Consider the following 14744-nt stretch of genomic DNA (forward strand, 5'->3'; position numbering starts at 1 on the left):
CCCAAGGTCGCAAAATACAGAGGCCAACGATCTCGCACAGATGGCATCAGGCTACAAGGACGTAGCAGACGGAGCCGATGTCCAGGTACAGTTCCTGGAAGTGGATGACTGGAGAGCCGATATCTTCAATTACTTGAAAGATCCGGCTCGGGGGGCACCTAAACGGATAAGGTACAAGGCCATGAAATATGTACTTATAGGAGATGGCATGTTCTACAGGACTTTGGAAGGGTTACTTCTCAAATGTCTGGGACTAGCCGAGTCAAATCGGCTCTTACACGAGGTACACAAAGGCGCCTGTGGAACTCACCAATCGGCTCATAGATGAAATGGTTGATCAGGCGATTAGGGTTTTACTGGCCCACCATGCTTGAGGACTTCTTTAGGTACTATAAAGGGTGTCAAGCGTGTCAGATGTTTGGGAAAATTCAGATGGTGCCTGCATCAGCAATGAACCCCATCATCAAGCCTTGGCCATTTCGAGGTTGGGGCATGGATATGATCGGCAAAATCAATCCTCCATCAAGCAAAGGCCACGTGTGGATCTTGGCCATTACAGATTACTTCACTAAATGGGTGGAGGCCGTCCCTATGAAGTCAGTGAAATTGGAAGATGTTATCAATTTTGTGAAAGAACATGTCATTCATAGATTCGGGATTCCACAGACTATCACGACCGATGGAGGTTCGGTCTTCATTTCTAAGGAGTTTAGAAAGTTCTGCGAGGACACGGGAATCAAGTTGATCCGATCATCTCCATACTATGCTCAAGCAAATGGGCAAGCCGAAGCGTCCAACCAGAGCCTTATCAAGCTGATTAAGAGGAAAGTTGACGAGCACCCTAGACGCTGGCACGAGGTGCTATCAGAGGCTTTGTGGGCTTATCGCATGTCATGTCATGGGGCAATAAAAACCTCGCCATACCATCTGGTCTATGAACAAGAAGCCGTATTACCCTGGGAAATTACGGCTGGTTCAAGGCGTGTAACGTTTCAGTTAAGAGGAAAGTTGACGAGCACCCTAGATGCTGGCACGAGGTGCTATCAGAGGCTTTGTGGGCTTATCGCATGTCATGTCATGGGGCAATAAAAACCTCGCCATACCATCTGGTCTATGGACAAGAAGCCGTATTACCCTGGGAAATTACGACTGGTTCAAGGCGTGTAACGTTTCAGAATGATTTAACAACTGAAGAATATGCAGCCCTGATGAGTGATAGCATTGAGGATCTAACGGAACTCAGACTTTGGTCGTTGGAGAAGATTAAAGAGAACAAAGCCAAGGTAGCTCGTGCATACAATAAGAAGGTGAGACCAAAGGAGTTCCACGTCGGTGATCTGGTATGGGAAGTTGTACTGCCATTGGGGACTAAGGATGCAGTGTATGGTAAATGGTCTCCAAATTGGCACGGGCCGTACAGAGTCGGCCAAGTTTTAAAGGGTAACGCATACATGCTCGAGGAGCTGAACGGTGTGAAATTCCCAGTAGTTGTCAATGGTCAGCATCTCAAGAAATATTTCCCAAGCATGTGAGATGATGGACAGTGAAATATGGGGGCCGATGCATGAAATCGGCCAGTAAAAAAAATATACATACAAAGCACAGCCGATGCACAGACATCGACTTTAGAAAAATATGCAAAACAACAGGACACAAGTACAGCCGATGCACAGACATCGACTTCAGACTAAAAAGCCGATGCACAGACATCGACTCTAGAGGTACAAGCTCAATTGAGCAGTTATCAGATTACATAGAGAGGCTCTACTGAAGGAATGCCTCGAGGGCATGGAGGGCGTCAGCACGGACACGATCCACCTCGGCGATCTCGGCCTCATCATCTTCGTCCTTGCCTGTCACCAGCTGTTTGTTCAGGGCACGTATCTCGGCCAGATCGGTCTTCAGTTCAGCTTTGAGGCCTTCTGCTTCCTCGTGGGAGTGGGCAATAAGAGCTTCCTTATCTTGGATGAGCTGTTTGGTTGCTCGGACCCTCTCTTCAAGGTCCTCCAACTCCTTTCGCAAGGTCTCAAGTTCAGCAGTGCTGACAGAGGTGTCAGTTTTGGCGTCCAAGGCTGCCTTTTTCTCATTAAGCCGCTGACATTTGTCTGCAATATCGGCTTTCAACGGAAGCTGGGCGTGGCGTAGGTCGATTCTCTGACGAGCCAACTTCACCCTTGACATATAGGCAGACAGAGTCACAACCGGCCAGAGTTTCACCTGCAACGTCACCGGGAGATGGGGCTGGATGTCTTCAAGAATGCTCTTCACTTCCTCGGGATCTTCAACCAATGTCTCAATTGAGGAGGAGAGCAGGACCTTGAGACGCTGGAGTTGACCATGGGTAACGCTGGGTCCTGACTCTTCACTTGCCCTAGAAGTAGCTGGTTCGATGGATTCAGGGTCGAACGTTAGCAAGCTTGAGAGGTCATAACCCTGACAAACAACAAGAACAACGTCAGTATGCAGCAAGAGAGAAGGGTAGAGCCAAGGGAAAGGAGTGTACCTCTCCTAAGACCAGAGGAACAACCGATGATGAGGTGATCGGCTCTTGTGTTTCTGCTGTGGGCTTGGCCAAGTTGGCAACCTTGTCAGCTACACTTTTAGAGGTTGCTAGGTCCAGGGTGGCGGATGGCATCAGTACCTCCTCGACTTCTCCACTAGAGGTGTCTTCAGTCTGCAAAGGAAGTGGTTAGCCACTGCGAGCAGCGATGGGTTAGCATGAAATATGAGCCGAGGAGAGTATGTAGGGTAATTACGTTTGAAACCTCCTGGTTTGATGAAGGGGCTTGCGGTTCTTTGCGAGCTCTCTTGATGCATCGGCTCTTTGTGCGCAGACCGCCCTGCCCTGCTGTAATTGGAGCTTGTGTGGCAACAGGTTCAGGGACTGACCTTTTCTTGGAAGCCGATGGTGGCAAATCTGGTTGGCTCTGCGTGATGGTTTTCCCGGAGTTGCCCGAGCTCGAATCCCTTCGACTGGACTGTGTCTCCTCGCTGGAGTTGTCTTCGGTGGAGGCCTATAAAAGAGTTAGTAAGCGCAGGCATGTTGCAGAAGCCTTGAAGGATAGATGAAATCAGCCAAGGCATGGATCGGCTTACGTGCAAACTTTCTTGAGCTGGAGTAGGGTTTTGGCGCTTCAAGGTCTTCCTGGCAGCTACTTTCCTCACTGCCGTTCTCGCCTTGATTGAGGCTCGGGGGGCAGCTGGCCCAGAAGATGCTTTGCTCTTAGGAGCCGATTTTGGTGAAATCGGCTGGCTCTGCATCACAACCTTCTTCAAGGGTGGTGAGCTTTTGCAGAAGAGGACCACCGGAGCTGGTGGGAGAAATTTGAAGGAGGAGCCATCATCATGTGCAGGTTCTGGACCATCTTGTTGCTGCAAGAAGACAGAGCAAGGTTATAAAAATCATTGTAAGCCACTGCAAGAAAATTTGTGAGTGGTGGTACCTGTTCTGCAGGGATGTCATATTCAGCATCAAGTTGTTTCAGCAACGGTCCCAGAGCTCTCCTGAAGGCATGAGTCTTCCACATTGACCACCAGGTCTCAAAACCATCAGTTGATGAGGTGAAAGAGAGGTTGTGAGGGACTGAGATGGCTAGAGCATCAAAGAAAGAGTAACACCTCTGGCCAGTAAGGACATCAGGCAACTCAGCTCTACTCTATGTCAAGTGGTGGAGGAAGAAGTGTGGAGACACCTGCCCAAGACCAAACTACCGGGCTACTACGACCGGCTGGTAAGATTCATAACCAGGTTTGATGATCCTATTTGAGGTACTCATGCCAACTGGAAGGAAGCAGGGACGGATCATGGTGGCATACAACTGCCGGGTGCTGGCGTCATCGACAAAGCTGTCTAGCCTGAAGGAGACTGGATTTTCAAAATTTTCAGACTCCTTGTAAGCAAAGAAGAGAGGGTTGTCCAGGCCTTGGAAGAAAATCCTGAACCACTCTGATGCTTCCTTGGGGATCAGTTTACTACCTGGAAGACTGTATAAGGCTTGGTCGTAGCTAGTGCATCGGATCTGCTTCCCATTAGCATCTGGGAAGGTGCAAGTGGCCAAAGGTGGAAAATTTGGGATCTGGTTCTGGAAATACAGTTGAGCCCATAGCTGAATAAACCACCAGGGACCTCCTGTTTTAACTGTCTTTTGGGAAAACAGGTTGACATACATTAGTTGGAGATATCGATAGACCTCTCCAAGGAACAGTTTGCCAATGCCAAGTTGAGTGCCTCTGGCAAGTTCATAGGCCAAGGAAAGATAATTCTCGGTTGGGGCAAGTGAAGGGCCACAGAATATGAAGTGTTCCAACCAGAAATTCAGAAAGGACGTGTGTTCTTTTTCTGTTACAGGGCCTTTGGTTTTCATGTGGCGTCTAAGGTAGGCACCCCAGCTTGTACACTCTGTTTTGGAGGAGAGTGTGAAAGGAACCTTTGGCAGCATAAAAGCAGAGGGGCTTGGGGATGCAATGTCTAGGCCAGTGATCATGGCCACATCTAGTAGAGTTGGTGTCATAGGGCCATGGCCAAACATGAAGCAGTTCAGAGCATCAGACCAGAAGTAGCCGATGGTTTTCAGAAGGTTTTCATGTTTCTCAAGGGGAGACAGTGATAAGGATAAAGCATCGGCTATTCCTGTGGTTTCCCATTTGGCTTGGTGAGTCTTGGATACTCTATTGTACCATGACACCCAATCTTTGGGAGGGTTAGGCCAGGCTCGTAAGCAGTCGGCCCAGGAAGTTAGATCTAAGTTCTGGTTGACAAAGGGAATCCTATTGGCCTCGCAAGAAATCAAATGGGCAAGACAAAGAGAATTTGGAAGAGAAGGATGCGGCAGCAGAATGTCTGATACCTAAAATTAATGATGGGATGAGACATTAATTCAGGTGTTTGCTGTTAATTCTAACATTATGCTCGGATGGCTAGGAGCGGTTGAGGATTACCTTAAGGACAGAGACCGTAGCGTTGGCGCTGGATGATTCTGCCATCAGATTCGCTGCGGAGTTGAATCTGCACGATTGGGATCTGGGATTTGCGTGGCTGTGAGTTGAATCTGTTCGATGGGCGATTTGGGGATCTGAGTTTGCGCCTTCAGACAAGGGTCGCAGGTTACCGTTTGAACAGGCAACTAAGTTTGGCCTTATTAGCGTTTTATGGTAAAGGCCGATGCGCTGCCATCGGCTCTTTGAGCGTTGACTTACTTTGACCATCGGCAAAATCAATTGAAAGCATTTTTCATTGATAAAGAGGGTTTTTTACAGAGAAGAGCCGATTGCTCACAAAAGGAAGAACAAAAGAAAGATCTACTGCCTAAATTACTACTACTAGTCCTATGCTAGTAGTCCCTAATCTAGGTGCCGTCGCTGCCCTCATCATCGCCATCGTAGCTGCCATCGGCGCTACTGCCGGCGAAGTCCTCGTCGCTGCTGCCGTAGCCCTCGGCAGGGGCTTCTTCCTCCTCGTCGTCGTCGTCGTCCTCCGACCCGGCGCGGAAGCGTTTCGCCGGCGGGTACTCGTCGGAGGAGGCGTCATCCTCCTCTTCCTCCTCCTCGTCGGAGGAGGTGAAGCTAGCCCAGGAGAAGAGGTCGTCCTTGCTCTCCGCCTCCAATTCCCCGTCGACGAGGAACCGGAGGTCGTCCTCCCCGTCGGTCAGGGGTAGGTCGTCATCTGACCCGACGATGGTCAGGGGTGCGTCGTCTGCCCTGACGGTGAAGTCCCACTCCCTCTCGTCCCAATGCTCGAGAGCGCGCTTGTCGTACGCCGCCATCTGGTCGTACTCCGGCATCGGCTCGCTGGAGGAGGAGGACTGGAAGGAAAGACCCGATGAGGCAGAGGAGGAAGAGGAAGACATGGTGGCAGAGGAGGGGGTTTTTCGATGGCTAGTGCGGAGTAAGAGGATGAAGAGGCGAACTGCTCGGTGCGGTTAAATAAAGGGGATATAGTGGAGATGATTCAATGCTGCGGCGGTTTTCGAGGAGGTGGTGCCAAAACTGTCAAATCGTGCAGAGAAGTTGAGAAGGCAAGGCATCATGATGAAAGGATACTGTGGCGGTTCTGCTCTGCCACGACGTGACCCGACGACGAAAAAACAGAGTGGTTTTGGAATTATCATTACCAAAACCAGGGGGGCATGTGTTATCGCCAGATTTTAACCAAGTCAGGAGATGGGCCGTGATTGAGATGGGCTTAGAGAATATGCACGGAAAATATTCCTGAATCGGCCTCGTATGAGAGTTTGGGCTAGATTGCCCGTGTATCTGTATATTATGGTAGATTTAGAATTAAGAGATAGAGTTTAGCTCGTACACGGTTAGGTTTATTCCTAAGATAGAAAGTCCACGGACTATAAATATGTACCTAGGGTTATCGAGAAAAGAGGACGATCACGTTCACAACAAACCAATCTAGGCGCATCGCCACCCCTTGTTTCGAGGGTTTCTTCCGGGTAAGCGCCATGCTGCCTAGATCGCGTCTTGCGATCTAAGCAGCATCTTGTTTATTCGTTGTTTATGTGTTGCTCGTATTGAAGCCTTGTTGATGGCGAGTAACACCCTTATCATAGATGTGTTAGGGCTAGCATCGATACTTTCTTGACGTATTCGCTTGGTTATGCTATCCCTAGATATCTAGCTGCCTTTGCACCTGGTTTAGGTGTAAGGGAAGCACCTTGCTTAGTCTTTATTTAGTAGATTCGATCCGTTATGGTTGTTCCTTGTTCTTCAAGGATTAGTTTGATATCCATATGGTTATGCCTTGCAAACGGGTTGAATGATCCAGTAGTGCGTAAGGTACGGTTAGCCGATCCTAAAGGAGATGATCCGGGAATCAACTCTATGTTGGTTTTTAGGCCTTTTCTAGGGCTGGTTTTCTGTTATCTTTCGTATCTGCCAGGCTCAACTACGTGTAGGACGTTCCGGTTATGTGGTGAAAACCCTAAATCGTCGTAGATCGTTTTAACTTAGTATTGATCAAGCAGGACCACCATGTTATCGTAGATCCAATACGAATCATGGGTGGATCGGCTCCTTGAGCCGATTCACTGGATACCTGAGAGCCGATCGAGGCTCGTATTTAATGTTTACGTGTTTGCCATGCAGGAAATTAATCGAAGCAATCCATCACCTTCCTGACCAGGTATAGGTCAGGTGACACGCCCTCGCACCAGCTAGGACGTGTGCCGGAGTATTGCGGGCCGTCGCCCGAGGGACCAGGGCCCACCAGCAGTTCTGGGAGCCTCCCGGCTCTTCGTGTTGCTCGTCGCTGCTCGCCGGTGGGTTTTGGCAGGCAACACAATGGTATCACCTTTGCGACGAACAATACTATACAAAGCAGGATATTGTTCATTCAGGGAAGCATTGTCCAGCCAAACATCTTCCCAGAAACGTATCTATGCTCCATTCTTAATAGAAAAAGTACCATGGCGAAAGAAGATATTTTTCGTCGCCATGAGACCAGCCCAGAAGTGAGAGTCCCCGGGTTTCCAAACCACTTGGGAGAGCGTCTTCGAGCCAATGTACTTTCTCCGAAGAATAGTTTGTCAAGTCCCATTCTCAGTAAGAAGCTTAAAAAACCATTTACCTAGCAGAGCAGAATTCTTAACCTCCAGGTCATGAACTCCAAGTCCGCCTTGATCTTTGGGACTACACACTATACTCCATTTAACCAATCGATATTTCTTTTTCTCGCTGTCCCCTTGCCAAAAGAATCTGGATCGATAATAATCGAGTTTATGCAGAATTCCTTTCGGCAGAAGAAAGAATGATAACATATACAGTACCATATTTGTTAGTACCGGAGGAAGATTCAACTAAATCATTCGGTTCACCTGGGAAAAAACACGTACAAACTGGTGGATATATGTACATTGCTGAAAGATCAAGGAAATCTATATCTATATCTATATCTATACCTAATAATAATAAAGGGAGGATTGTTTCCTTGGTCTAACATTTTTTTGGACCAATTTACCCTCCCACGAAATTAAATATTACCCCCTCCAGCACTTAAAAACGGTTCAAAAAGTTAATCAATATCCCCACCGCAATACTAGAAAACTGGTCCACGACTTGAAAAAACTACCCGTACCTGTTCCTTGTTAGCTGCTAGGCCTGCTCCAGATGGAATCGCTTTGCACACCTGGGCCTTATATTATGGCCTGCTGGCCACGTTTTGCTACGAGCCCTACAAGCCACGCGATACAGCTTTTAAGAATCGGCTAAATTTAACGTCAATATATAATCCCACCTCGATTCCTTATTCACACGTCCACCGATTTATATACGCCTACAAATTGATTGGACTATCAGCAAGTCGTCTCCCAGAATAAACAGCAACTAGTTGTCTGAAATAATGAAGCAATTACATGTGCTGATGGAGTTTGGATATCTCAATGGGGGAGAGAGCCTAAATTATGTACGATGATTAAGCGGTATAAGATGATGCATGTCGTTGATGGTTGTGGTACGCGTAGGCACGGAAATGATGCGTCGGCGCTGTGACCACGCCGATGCATTCGCGACGTAAATTTGAGCCACATTGGTATCTTCGCGACCAGCCGATCAGTTTGTGTCAGGCCGCTGGGCTAGAGCTCATACCCATTTTTCGTTCACGCGGACATAAGTAGTCACCCTACTATATTTGTGTCGGGCCGCTGGAGATGCCCTAACAGATATGGTTTGCATTATTATTTTTTCTGTTGTGGGCCAAACAGTGCTTCCCCTAATTCTTTTATTCTCTATTTATTTTTCCCTTTATTTTTGAAAAAAAAAGAGATGGAACTGATTGCAACGTGCTATATTATGGTTGACAAATGATTCCGCTGATTTAATAAATGCTGCATGATCAACTATTCTCATAATCACACACTTTTCAACAATTCTTCCAGTTACAACTTACTTTCCGCGCTTCTACGATGTAAAATTATTTTCACAGCCTATTACTTTAAGAGTGGACACTTTGATCTTGATCGGATTGTGTGGGGTAAAAGACTTTCTAGCCTTAATGTGATGGTCTCATAGTTAATGATTTAGTCTGATTGACATTATTGCAATTTTCACAATTACACGAATATAATTGTCACGTCACTTTCAACTATATTTAAAAGTCACGTTCTATAATTTTCACTATTGCACGATACAAAAGATATGACAATGACTACATGTCATTGTGATTCGATAGCCGTTTTAAACATATAAATATTGTTATTTTGATTTAAATTATTGTGCCATTGTAGCAATACACGGGCTCTATGTGCTTGCTCTGCTATACCCGCCGCCATCAGCAGACCTAGATCCAGATCAAACCCCGATGTTCACCTCCGCCGCCAAGCTTCCCCCGTGGCTCCTCACCGGCTCCGAAGGCTACATCGGAGATGACGTCAACGAGAGGACCGCCATCGGCTTCACAAAGAAGCAATTGAGCATCAAGGCGACCTTCTTCCTCAACAGCCCACCGCAACCCTCCAAGCTGTGCGTGCACTGTCCCGACGCCAAGGACATCAAGAACCCCCGTGTTCTGTGCGTGGTCGGCGACCACATCCTGTTCCGCGTCGCCATCACCACCAGGAGTATCCGGATCCGCTCTACCTCCGCTCTGCTGTGGAGCGAGTACTTTTTATACCGTGCCGAACGCAATCGGCCTATGCTCAAGCTCCTCCCCGACCCGCCTACAGACACCTTTAATGATTCTGAGGTCGGTATTCTTCCCCATGGAGACGGCGTCTTCACCATCGCAGCGCTGCTTCGCCGCCGGCTCTGTTTAGACAGGTTTGAGCTCCTGTTGTTCCACTCTAAGGCAGGCAACTGGACCTCCATGTTTCTGTCAGTCGTGGGGCCACCGAAGAAGTTTCCTATCGAGGTAGAACATCGCATTGATGATCTCTCTTGCCATTTCACGACCAACGTGATCGTAATCGGTGGTGAATACGGCACCATTGCCTGGGTCGACCTCTGGGGCGGCATTGTGCTCTGCGATATTCTGACTCTGAGCGAGAAGCCGATGCTCCGCACCATACCCGTGCCGCTGCCGATGGGTCACATCACTGGAAACAACGGCAAGGGATTTCATTTTGGCCGTGGGATGGATTGCCGTGGTATTGCATTTATCAATGGCTCTTTCAAGTTTGTAGAACTGGAACTTGACACCACTGAATTCATACACATCAGGGACAAGGAAACTGGGCTCCCAACGTTGATAGTGCACGGCTGGACGATCACCACATATAGCAACAGCAAGATGAGCTGCTCTTACGAGGATTGGCAGAAGGATGGCATGGTCCGATCTTCTGAGGTCACAATCAACAACTCTATGGTTACCCACTCCTATGGGTTGCTGCCATCATCACAGGAGCACAGTGAGAGCGAAGAAACAAGGGAAGCCTTGCAGAAGCTTGTGTTGTCTGACCCCTCTCCCAGCTTGGGTGGCGAAGGTGTTGTTTACCTGGTGGCAAGGGTGAAATTATGGCATCCCAAGTCATGGCTTATCTCTATTGACATGAGAAATAAGACTCTGCAGAGTGTGGTTCCACTTGCTACCCCTGAAGAGCCGTATGAAGATCTAATGTATTACACTAGCACGCAGTAGTATCTCCAATACTCAGTAACCATGAGGTAATTTACAACAATAACAACTTTATACCTCTACAAAATCTATATGGAAATAGAGATGCAACTGTTTTCTTGGCAGAGGCTTCACTCCACCATTAACCAAATTAGCTGATTTCTAAACAAAATATGTTCTTTATACTTATTCTCTGTCTCATCCATCCAGCATTTTATCTGTTCTTTAGGATGGAGTATCAAGTGGAACTGGAGACCATCGAGTGTGTACTGACGTACAAATAAATTCATCAGGAAGGTGATTTTCTCAAGACTGGACAATGAATGCATGCTTAGGACTTCTTCTGTTATCTTTGGGTCTTGTGGTGACATGGACATTTATTGGCCGAGGACATGGTCTCCTGCGTGGTTTCTGGCCAACTTGTTTATTATGCTTGAACCGCATAAATCTATTTAGTTGTATTTCGTTCTGTTGGAGGACATGCTCTCCTGTGACTTGTATGTCGTATATGTTTGCAGAACCCCCCCAGTTGGTTCTTTGATCGCCCATTTAGACTTATATCAATTTATTCAGTGGTGATAATATAGGGGGACATACAAGATTGCATGTGTTGTTGTTTTTTCTGGTGGCCTTAAATTTGAACCAGCTTAAATTGCTACTCAGTACCAGTAAGCACTGTATCTGGATCGAGGTTCGCCTTTAAAATCTAGCTAGTGAGGTGCGAGGGTTCCTCCCTGTCATGTCCACAACTAGGTAGGAAAGCGCGGCTTGCCGCGCGCTTGCCCGCCTATGGCGAGCAAGCATATGAGAAAAAATGTTCCATAAAAAGTTAAATTTAAAAAACACGATTTTACAATATAATAGGCAGTACAGGATTCACATGTAATTGCATAATACATGAAGTATATATAAACCTGGGTAGATCGTTCAGTGAAAATACTATCCAGATACAGTCATAGAGGGCCAAGTTTGGGTACACATTGTAGTTGTTCTACTACCATTGCTTTCGTGAATGAAAAATATATTATTCAACAAAAAAAAACAATGGTAAATGACTTGACCAACTTCCAAGCTTTCCCCGGGCTTTCCATGCTTTCCCTTCTCACTACCCCTTCCAAGCTCTCCCCTCGCTACAAAAAATAACACTGAAACATCTTACGGATAGCATTGGCGTCTTTGTTTGTAAACAACAATAACATGACCAATCTCTAGAAAAGAGACAGTAAAGCAATGAAAGGTTCCACATAGCATGGACCGCAGAAATAATTAACGCTGCCCAATTACAATCTTATATCAAAAATGGAATTGTATATCTAGATGCAATGGAGGAAGAGTAGAGTAAGCTCACATTTAAACCGTGAAGTGTAAAATCTAGGATGTAAATACTTTGGCTTATTTATTGCTCATCAAGATAGACATCAGGTAATGCACATGGAGAAAACATTTGCATTTTACAGAACCAACTATCAGGCATGATCAGAACCTATCAGTTCACATCTAGCGAACATATTGTATGTGTGCCTTGGAAACTACAGACCTGGAGCTGCCATCTAGTGATAACAAAAAATACAATTACCATTGGTCGGATGTTCTATATGAACCACCACATAAAAAGGCTCATCTGCAACATTTATTTCTATCCGACTAGAAGGCCGAATTTGCAATCTACTACTCCCTTCGGCCACTCTCTCCGCCCTGCCGTCTGTTTCCGCTCCCTGCTGTCGCCCGTCATAAGGTAGCGTCCTCCGCCATTTCCCCCTCTCCCTCGCTCCTTTGTTTGTTTCCGTCTGCTGCAGCATTGTGAATCTGCTTACATAAGGTATGTCTATGTGCATGTAAATTTTAAAAGTTCTGCCCAATTTCTAGTTAAAATGCAGATTATAACTTCGATAAGCAAAACTATAAGTCAGGTGAGCAGCCAATTTTTTGGTTGCATCACCTGATTCTTGTCAGACTAAGGATTCTGGGTCTGAGACAGAGTAAGAATTATATTTGCCCCAAACTGAAGAGCGTGGAAAACTAGTCGTTTCATGAATATGAAGCCCTTTTTCTGAAGAAACAAGAAATTAAATAAGTTAAAAGTAACTTGCCATAAAAGTTGTGTTCAAGAACTTCTTTTGAAAACAAGGGCAGGAGTTTTTTATTCTTCTCAAGGAGAATACAACACTGGTCACTGGCCGTCGACTTTTTTTTGGAACAAAGTGTAGGAGCTCTGCCACTTATCTCAAAGAGAAGTGAACACAACATGGGCACCCAAAGGAGAATAGAACACAATCTTGTAAAGGGGTCAAGGGAAGATTAACTGTTCAATCATGAAGTCACCGCACGAAATATGATGATGTTTATTCAGTTAATTACAACATAGTGCTATTTTCCAGTGTACATAGAAAACCATTCTGCTTTTTTATGCTTTCTCTAGGATGATTTTCTTGTATATTTTTAAAAAGCAATGTAACCTGCTTATCTGGGACTGCAACATGCATCTGAATTTGCTCATAGCATGTGCTCCATTGTTTCTTCTGCCCTGTAATTTTTATTATTGCCCTTGTGCAAATTTCAGCTCCTGCACTGCTGGGGAAGCCACTTGACCCATGCTTCAAATGGAGGATTCATAACTTCACAGCGGTACTTGAGAGGGGAGCTATGCCAATTAACTCTGCCATTTTTCACTTCGCTGGGCGTAAGTGGTATGCATTATTAAAGGGATCGTGTTTGATCTATGTGACGAATGGGAACCAATGATTCCCTTTATTTTGATTATAACCCTGCTTGACAAGAAACCATGTTTTGTGTATTTTTAGCTTTTAGGGACCTAAACGAAGTCAAACGGAGCTAGGACTTTGAGGATGTCAATATTTCATCGAGAGAAGCACCTTGAGCACTTGGACCTCATGAGAAGGGCCAGGAGGGCCAAAGGAGGCCAGGTGGTGTGCCCAGTTAGGGTGGGCATGCCACCTCACCTCTTTTCCTCCTCGACCGTCCAATTCGCTTGATTTTTTCACCCACGGACTCCGTCTGACCTAAAAACCTCTATATAAAGGATTTTCCGAGGCTTCCACGAGAGAGGCGCAACAGAAACAACGAAACACCAAAGAATAGCCAGAATCGACGAAGATTAGAGGGGGAAACTTCATCGTAGTCGTCGCCAAAGGGATCTCCACCTTCTCCAATGTCTCCACCATCATCACCATGATGAAGAGAGTAGTCCACCTCCGGACTATGGGTTTGTGGTAGTAGATTGATCTATTTCTCTCTTGTTCTTCATAGATCTAGTACCATATGAGTTGCCCAACATAATTATGGTCATATATATAATTCCTATGTGGTGGATCTTTATTCTATGATTTGATATATGAGATTGAAACCTATTATGTGTAAGATCTATTGATAGATATATATCATGTATCCCATTTTTAAGTATTTGTTCTGATCCAACTTGTATAGTGTGTATTAGATGTAGTAGCATGGTGGTAGTGATTGAATAGTGACAAGAACTTCATAGTCTACTATGGTATTTACCTTTAGTTTGATGCCTCATTAGGGATAAAGTGAATTTATGTGTAGTCATGTAGTACCATGCGCCCCATGACACGTTCGTTCTTTTGCAATAAGATGTCCTATTTAAGATCTTAAAATCTTAAAACCGAGAAATTTTCTAGACCTTCTCTAATCCGATACATTGCAATACTTCTTCAATGGGCCATTAAGAGCATCTCCAACAGGCGCGCTATATCGCGGCGCGCTAAACTTCAGATTCTGCGCGCGGTAAACAGCTAGCGCGCGCTAGGCCGATTTTTCCTCCGCCGGACGCGGCAAAATGCAGCGCGTGCGCGGGCGGAATAAATGGTCCTCCGCCGGGCGCGGCAAAATACAGCGCGCGCGGGCGCGGAAAACAGTTTTCTAGACTATTTTGCATTCACAAAGATCAAATAATCACACATAATTCATGAAACAAATGATGTACCATAATTTAAATGGATACAAAGTGCAACATACATCACATAGTTCAAGAACGACACACAAAATGACGTAGTTCAACAATGACACACGACATATGGTTCAAATAGACAAAGTGGAACACACAATTTGCATATCACAAATGCATATCACACTTCCGCATTCTCCAAGTCAACAACTTCTTCTTCTTCCTCATCTTCTTGGGTTGAAGGAGGAATAGTAGCATTCATGGAAG

General features: G+C 45.9%; 1 protein-coding gene across 1 annotated transcript; it reads left to right on the forward strand.

Moving 5' to 3' along the window:
* Positions 1-9234: 9234 nt before the first annotated feature.
* On the forward strand, positions 9235-11120 carry LOC127342796 (uncharacterized). Its single transcript, XM_051368804.2, has 2 exons — positions 9235-10602; positions 10782-11120. The coding sequence occupies exon 1, from the start codon at positions 9302-9304 to the stop codon at positions 10574-10576; it is 1275 nt and encodes a 424-aa protein (XP_051224764.1). The 5' UTR covers positions 9235-9301; the 3' UTR covers positions 10577-10602; positions 10782-11120.
* The last annotated feature ends 3624 nt before the right edge of the window (positions 11121-14744 follow it).

The sequence above is a fragment of the Lolium perenne genome, chromosome 3 (genome assembly GCF_019359855.2).
Source record: "Lolium perenne isolate Kyuss_39 chromosome 3, Kyuss_2.0, whole genome shotgun sequence".
Lineage (NCBI taxonomy): Eukaryota > Viridiplantae > Streptophyta > Magnoliopsida > Poales > Poaceae > Lolium > Lolium perenne.